Source organism: Dama dama, chromosome 1, assembly GCF_033118175.1.
Source record: "Dama dama isolate Ldn47 chromosome 1, ASM3311817v1, whole genome shotgun sequence".
NCBI classification, from domain to species: Eukaryota; Metazoa; Chordata; class Mammalia; order Artiodactyla; family Cervidae; genus Dama; species Dama dama.
The window spans coordinates 82,682,907-82,690,901 of NC_083681.1; the positions used below are offsets into that span (position 1 = coordinate 82,682,907).

At 47.4% G+C, this 7,995-nt stretch overlaps 1 protein-coding gene and 1 pseudogene across 1 annotated transcript; both read left to right on the forward strand.

The window, feature by feature from the left end:
• Positions 1–3,756: 3,756 nt before the first annotated feature.
• On the forward strand, positions 3,757–5,858 carry LOC133064317 (serine protease FAM111A-like; annotated as a pseudogene).
• On the forward strand, positions 5,842–6,760 carry LOC133040918 (serine protease FAM111A-like; the record flags this gene model as incomplete). The annotated part of the gene is given in 2 exon segments (XM_061121221.1): positions 5,842–6,675; positions 6,677–6,760. Coding segments are annotated over 2 exon segments (918 nt in total), but the record flags the coding sequence as incomplete, so codon positions are not given.
• Between the last annotated feature and the right edge of the window lie 1,235 nt (positions 6,761–7,995).

Consider the following 7,995-nt stretch of genomic DNA (forward strand, 5'->3'; position numbering starts at 1 on the left):
ATCGGCTGGATACTAATTCTCTGGTGATTATTGCACTCTCTACTCTCAGAGATCCAGAAACCTCTAATGTTTCAGAGGAGGACAGTAAGGCTGGGAACTTCTGTGCAAGTTGGTTTCCTTGTAGATGTTGCCCTTTTAAAAGTTACTGTATCCAAACCCCAGAGGACCCACAGAAGAGGAAGCGGCAACAAACTACTTGCAGTGTATTGAATGCACTGTTAAGTCCAGTTCTCCCAAATCACCACACAGATTGTAATCACCAAATACACTCTTCAACCCTGTCATGTTATATACGGCGGAGACTCCTCTGTCAAACTGCATCCAAGTTGTCAGCTTTGCGACTTCGATCCCTTCTCAAGCACAGGGTGGAATACTGCAAGCTTGCTCTCCGCCGAGCACGCCGAGCTTTGCAAGCCCTTTTGGACGGGGATGTGTGACGGCCAGCTTGGAGATGCACAGTCCCGGCAAACGTCTGCACTTTCGGAGGCAGGTCTGGAGAATCGATTTGTGACGAGGTCGTCCACGCCCCCTGCATCCGCGGTTTCTTCCTAATTGTCCTCATCGTGGGTCGGATCCCGGCTGCAGGGAAGGACACCCGGGAAAGTGCCCGGGTGGCCCCGGCCCCGTCGCCCCCACCCACCCGCCGGGCCCTCTGTGCGCTCCCCGGGCGGAGCCGCGCCTCAGATGCTCCGCTGTGAAGTGTCTCCGGGCACCCTGTTTCAGCTTTCCCAGTTGTCAAAAGAATAGAAGAACCCGGAGAGGCAGGGGGCGGGTGCGCGGGAGGCTTGGGCTGAAAGAAGCCAGGAGGAGATGAGAGAGTGTCCAAAGGGACCGCTGAGCACCGGGTCCGAAAGTCAGCAGTTCTGGAGCCCACCTCCCTCCCACCCCCCTTGACTGCTCTTCTGAGCAAGGGTGGGAGCACGCGCCTCGCCAGCCGCCTGCGGAGCTGGGAGGACAGCGCTTCCCAAGGGAGCAGATACCTGGGCGCGCCACCCCAGCCCTGGGCGAGGGGCTCAGCGAGCAGGTGGGCCCTGGGCGGCCACGCAGGGCCCCGGCCGGGGCTGGTAGGAGGGGGCTGGGCCGGGCTGGGGCAGACGGGTCCGTGTGGGGAGCCCCGAAGGTACGGGCTGTTATCTCAGTGGCTGTGTCCATCGCGCAGTTTGCCGGTGGGAGCTGGCCGGCGGGCCTGGAGGAAGCCCGAGGTCTGCGCTCTCTGAGTCCTGCCCCTGGATGAGGCCACGGTCTGGCTCTGGGGGGTCCCGGCCAGAGAAGAGTGCGGAGGGGCCTGGGGGAGGGGAGAAAAGGGATGAGGGGAGAGGGAGGGAAGGCGGGAGGGGACGGGGGAGAGGGGGAGGGTGGGGGAGAGGGAAGGGTGGGGGAGGGGGAGGGGAGAAGAAGGGGTGAGGGGAGAGGGAGGGGAGAGGGAGGGGACGGGGAGAGGAAGAGGAGGGGGAGGGAAGAGGGAGGGGGAGGGGAGGAGAAAAGGGGTGAGGGGAGAGGGGAGGGGAGGACGGAGGGGACGGGGGAGAGGGGGAGAGTGGGGGAGAGGGAGGGGTGGGGGAGGGGAGAAGAAGGGGTGAGGGGAGAGGGAGGGGAGAGGGGAGAAGAAGGGGTGAGGGGAGAGGGAGGGGAGAGGGAGGGGATGGGGGAGAGGGAGAGGAGGGGGAGGGGAGGAGAAAAGGGGTGAGGGGAGAGGGGAGGGGAGGAGGGAGGGGACGGGGGAGAGGGGGAGGGTGGGGAGAGGGAGGGGTGGGGGAGGGGAGAAGAAGGGGTGAGGGGAGAGGGAGGGGAGAGGGGAGAGGGAGGGGAGAGGGAGGGGATGGGGGAGAGGGAGAGGAGGGGGAGGGGAGGAGAAAAGGGGTGAGGGGAGAGGGGAGGGGGAAGGAGGGGGAGCGGAGACAGAGGAGGGAGGGGGAAGCCGGGCAGAAAGGCAGCCTGAGAACCATCGCTCACCTTGCGCACAGTGAACTGAGGCTCAGAGAGGCTGAATGGAGTTTCTTGGTAAGCGCAGTCCCCGTAAACGATGAAGCCAGCGCTCAGGCTCTGCTGTGAAACAGTGGGTAGAATCAGCACAGCCTGAAGGTACCTTCTTGACCAGAAACGCAGGAGCTGGAAGCTGAAGTAAGCGCTAAGGGGAAGAAGCCACCCAGGGGGTGACCCACTACAGCGTCTCTGTTTTCTTCAATAAATCAATGTTTTTTAGAACAGAACAGACTCAAAAATTAAAAACAGCTTATGTATCCTTCAATGGCATCTTGGTCTGAGTAAATGAGTTTTGTGATGATATAAGAAAAAGTCCAAAATTTTTAAAGAGGGAAAGCGGCAATCAGGGTGAACACGTGGTGATGTTTCTAACTGTAAATTAATGTAGTAAAACACAAGGGTGATGTACACAAGCAAATGAAAAGGGCACGTGACCCTATGTTGTGAGTATGCAGAGGCTCCTTGCACCATTCGGAGAGGGCAACGGCACCCCACTCCAGTACTCTTGCCTGGCGGATCCCATGGATGGAGGAGCCTGGTGGGCTGCAGTCTACGGGGTCGCTAAGGGTCGGACACGACTGAGCGACTTCACTTTCACTTTTCACTTTCACACATTGGAGAAGGAAATGGCAACCCACTCTCATGTTCTTGCCTGGAGAATCCCAGGGAAAGGGAGCCTGGTGGGCTGCCGTCTATGGGGTCGCACAGAGTCGGACACGACTGAAGTGACTCAGCAGCAGCAGCATTGTACCATTCTCTTGTTTTTCTGTTTGAATATGTTAATCATCAAAAGTTATGAGAAATATACTTTCTGGGGCTTTGTGACCTCGAGTAAATAGTTTGACCTGTCTGGGTGTTCCAAGTCTTTATTAGTGACATAGGATTAGTGTATCTCAGAGGGCTGTAAGAATTACATGAGGTAGTCTATGAAAAGCAGTTAGCAAACAGTTCCTCACAGGCCACCTCAGTCACTCATTGATTGTGTCTTTGTGAATGCTTCTTTGCTGAGGGCTTGCCCTGTGCCAGGCTTTGCGACACATGTTGGGATTCTGAAGACAAGCAGCTGCTACTGTCCTCAACTTTAATTTTCTAGTGGTGTGTATCACTACTGAAAATTTCACTGTTTTGTTTACATTGTTCATTCTCTTCTGGGGAGGTATCAGCAGGAAGACAGACGGGGAAGCACCTCTTTAAAAACTAAAGGTGCAGCTGAAGTTCCTCACTATCTTCTTGGGCAGGCTCTAACTTTAAGTTTGTTTTGTCTTCGTGGTATGACAGAGTTCTCTTCCCATCTGTCTTCCTATAATGATATCATCTTGGTATTGTCTCCGTCTTAAATGGAGGTCAAATTTTAACATCGGTGTATCTAGAACACTTTTCAATTCTCCAAGAGAAAATCCATCTGTAAGGTATTTATCCAGGCATCTGAATTCCATCTCTGCTTTGTAGGTCTGGCCTTGGGCAAGTCATCTAAGTTATACTTTCTGCGTCTGCAAAATGAAAGTATACCTACGCAGTATATACACGAAGGTATACCTACGTGGTATAACTGCACTGGCAATTAGAGATAATTTTTGTAAAGTCTTTAGTGTGCTGCTCTATAAAAAGGAGCTTTTATTGTTCGGGTCATTGTAATTAGTGGATAAACTGTCTACATGCTAAATTAGCATCTCTAAGGAAAGTGAGGGTGGAGCTGAAGAGGACAGGTGGGTTAGGGGGTCCCTGTTAATCTTAGTCCCAATTAATGATAGCCGTGAAGATACTGCTGTAACTTGACGCTTTCTGAAACACGTTTCAGCTGAACTGTGTGTTCATCTGCAAGCCATCATGAACTCTGAGCAGCCCGAGTCACAGAAGGACCCAGATGAGAAGAGGAAGACCAGTAGTGAGCAGTGCTTTACTAAGGTATGTTTATAAACACTATTTGCGGAATATACCAGCATTAAACTTAGCCATCCTTGAAACTGGGCTTCATAGACCTTCTTGCCAATAAATGACTTCATTGTTCGTAGGAAATAGTAAATAATTTAAAATATGTCTCATCCATTTTATTCTTCTTGTTTTAGTTGGATGGTGGGAGGAAGATGTTTTAATAAAACTCTTTGCTAAATCAAAGGAAACTTCAACCAAAAAAAAAAAAGTTGCAATACTTCCTGAACAACAGCCATAAAATCAAATATAACATATTAAAATAAGCCATAGAGTGAAAATAATATGAATGCTATGTCATAGCATGAAAATATATGCCATCCCCTAACATGGCTGATCTATTCAGTAACAGGCATAATCTATATTTGCATAGTGCATCACAGTTTATAAAACAATTTTTAAGATGTTTGTTCTTACCATAAACTTGTTAGGCAAGAAGAGAGAATTTTATTTTCCTCAATTTGTTAATGAGAAGCGAGAAAAAGTGAGTTGTTGCCTAAGGCAGAATTGGAATGAAGACTTGGCCTCAAGTTTACAGACATTAAGTCATGGCTCTTCCTACTAACTGGACTCTGTTATCATAACAAACCATCATCTCTTTTTCTGAGCCTACAGTGCTCCTTGAATTTTTCAACAAGAAGACTGAGAAATTTTTGGTGGAAATCATCACTATGCTCAAAAAAAAAGTAAAAAATTTGTAGTTTAAAATTATAACCAAGACCCAAGGTAACAAACACTCTGAGAGCTGGCAGATTTAAGTATCTCTGTTTTTGATGCACTTGGGGAAAAGTTGCTTCTTTCCTTATATTTCTCCAAAAACACTGTATCGGTATAGCAGTGTTAAGAACTTATCTAACTGATAAGACAGGAAACTGGGCTTATATGTTGGATCCCAACTCAAATTCTGATTTAATTATATTCACTGGCCTTTTCATATTCATTCTGAGTTTCCATGAAAAACTTTGTGAATGGTATGCAGCAAACAGAAATAAAAGACTATTGTTGCATTCATAATTTTAAAGTATTTAACATTTCTGTTTAGGTCAGTGAAGACCAGCAGGATAATTCCAATACTTCTCAAATGGAGATGGACGCTAAGACAAGTTCAGAGAGTATAGACAACACCCAGGCTGAAGGACCCAGAGACCAAATTGTGTCCCCAGAAAAGACAATTTATGTTACCCTCGATATAAACATCAAGCAAAACAAAGGAAGGAAGCACAGGCTCACATGTAATGATGGGGGAGCTTCTGGGAGGCCCTCAACACTCTCGGGGTTGTCAGAAAGGCGATAAAAACTCATCCTGGCAAAGAAAAGCTGGGATATGGCACAGAAGGAATTGACAGATTCTTAGACCTTGGAATGCCTCTCAGGTGTTTCCCTGAAAACTGCCACGTGAGTTACCTTTTCACGAAAGAGAAGCGAGACAGGGAAAGAGGAACAGGTATTTGGTCGGTTTGACAAGCCATCAGCTGACTGTGTCAATGTTTATATTCACGCAGTTGCGAAGACCAGAAAAACTCTTCTCAAACGCAGGCAACTCCACAAAGACGGGTACAAACTCTGCGTCTATGCTTTCAAAGGAGAAAGCATAAGAAGGCTGTGTCTGCGGATGGCGGATTTCTTCCCCTTCTGGAGAAGAGTGATTGGACCCTCATTGAAAACCTGAGAGCCGTTTAGGACAGCTCACAGTGAGTCAATGATTTAGAGGGCAAGCTCTTTCAGATTGAGGTTAAAAAAAAAAAAAACATGAAAGCCAGGGCACCAGCCACTGAGAATTCTCAGGTCGAGGTTGAAAAAGCCACAGACGCCCGGGCACCAGCTGCTAGAAATTCTGAGTCACAGGAAATAAAGCCTTGTGTGTTGAAACAGTCATGGCAGACAAACACCCTAGTTTGGAAAGAGAAAGTGATCAAATTAGAATAAAACTTTGAGAATAATTTGGATATAACACGGGGGGAAATATTGTTTGAAGTGCCTAAAACAGACTTTGGGAAACTGACCAGAAACCGTGCTCGGGCTGAAGTGCACACACTTCTTTCTGGGCTCGGTGACTCGGTCGGGCACCTTTCACGGCACAGCAGGAAGAGTGTGGGTTCTGCCACTTGCCTTGTTTTGAAAGGGTTGTGCATTTCCACTTGTCGGCATGTAATATACCAGAGTGTGGGAGAAGACATAGAGGCACGTGAGTGTGCACGTACACTCGGTCGGTGTGTTAAGGTGACATTTGCTTATGAGAAGGCTGAAGATGAAAATAAGCACTGCTTTTCCGTTGAGCGTTGGTTTGAGACATCTGATGTAGAGCTTGATTACCCAGTTCTGAAACTGAAGAGGAATGGACAGCAAGTACCTGAGGGGTTATACAATGGAAATGATCCTGAACCAGACAGCAGACGGGCGTGTATTGTTGGCCATCCGGATGGAGACGTGAAGTATTCTGATGCCTGTGCTGTGATCCCTCAGAATCAGCGGGAAGAGACATACTTGGAACACATTCGGGCTAGAGCCGCAGATGGGTGTGGGGCTTGTACGCAGTACATCCACATGCACACACAAAGAAGCTTCCAGGAGACAGTCCCCCAGCCTGATGTGGTGACCCATAACACCGCTTTTTACTTTGGATCTTCTGGCTTCCCAGTGTTTGATTCTGAAGGCTCGTTGGTGGCCATGCACACTGCAAGCTTCACTTGTAAGTACCCACAGGGGATTTCCAGCATCACTGAATTCAACTGTACCCTGAAATCCATTATGTATGATATTAAGAAAAAAACATAGAATGTGGTAAGAAGGACTATTTCTAAACCTGCCGGATGCAAGAAAGGTGAGTGTTAAGGATGAAAAAGAGTGAGAATTCAGTCTACACCCCAGCTGTTCAGGGAATCACCTATGGAATTGTTACTCCACTGGCAATGATGACAGGTCTCTAAATTCTGTAATGGCCAATCTCATCAACAACAATAATAATTAATGTTACTGACTACTTCCTATGCATGTAGCATTTTTCTAGGCACACGAAGGAACTGGTTTTAACAAATCTGTGAGGTGGGCTATTATACCTATTTTAAAGTTAAGCAATGTGAACAAAGATTAATAATACTCAGTTTTATGACAATAAAAGTAGCCATTGTTTTTATTTTTTCATCTTCCCTATCCCCCCCAACTAAGTTCAGTTGCTTAAAGGCAGGATCCAAGACTTTTTCTTCTCATTATCCACAATGTCTGACACATGGAAGTTAAGGGCTTAGAAAATATGTAGGCTCATCAGTAGCAAAACTTTGGGCTGCAGTTAATCTTAGATGTGTGGATCAATTGCCCAGTCGTGTCCGACTCTTTGCAACCCCATGGACTGTAGCCCACCAGGCTCCTCTGTCCATGGAGTTTTCCAGGCAAGAATGCTGGAGTGGGTTGCCATTTCCTTTTCCAAGGATCTTCCCAATCCAGGGATCGAACCTGCATATCTTGATCTCCTACATTGGCAGGCAGACTCTTTACCACTGTGCCACCTGGAGTGGGTTGCTAAATGCTTGTTTAGAAATGATCTCAAATGAAATCTTTTAGAATTTCCAAACTCCTCATATGATCCAAACTGTCAGGATATATGTTTCCTGAAATTCAGAGGGTAATATCCATCTTCCATGTATTTATAGGCTACTGGGGGGCTATCTTAAATACCATGTTACTTTATAGAGATTTCCTAGTGTCTCTCCTGAAATCCTTTTCCTGCTCCATTGTTCAGTCTGCTTAGACTTCTCTTGCTTGTGACAGTTTCTCAGACTTTTCTTGTATTTTATGACCTTGACAGGAAGTGTACTGGTCAACTATCTTGTAAAATGCCTTTCTACTGGAATTTGTCTGATGTTTTTTTCTAATACTCATTGGACTGGGGCTGTGGGTTTTGGAGAGTAAAATCACAGAGGCAAAGTGTCATTTTGTAGCCAAGAGATGGAGGCATGCTAAATGTCCATCGGCAGATGAATGGATAACGAAGATGTGGTACATGCATGTGATGGAATATGAATCAGCCATGAAAACAATGAAGTGACACCATCAGAAGCAACTAGGAGGGACCTAGAGATTGTCATA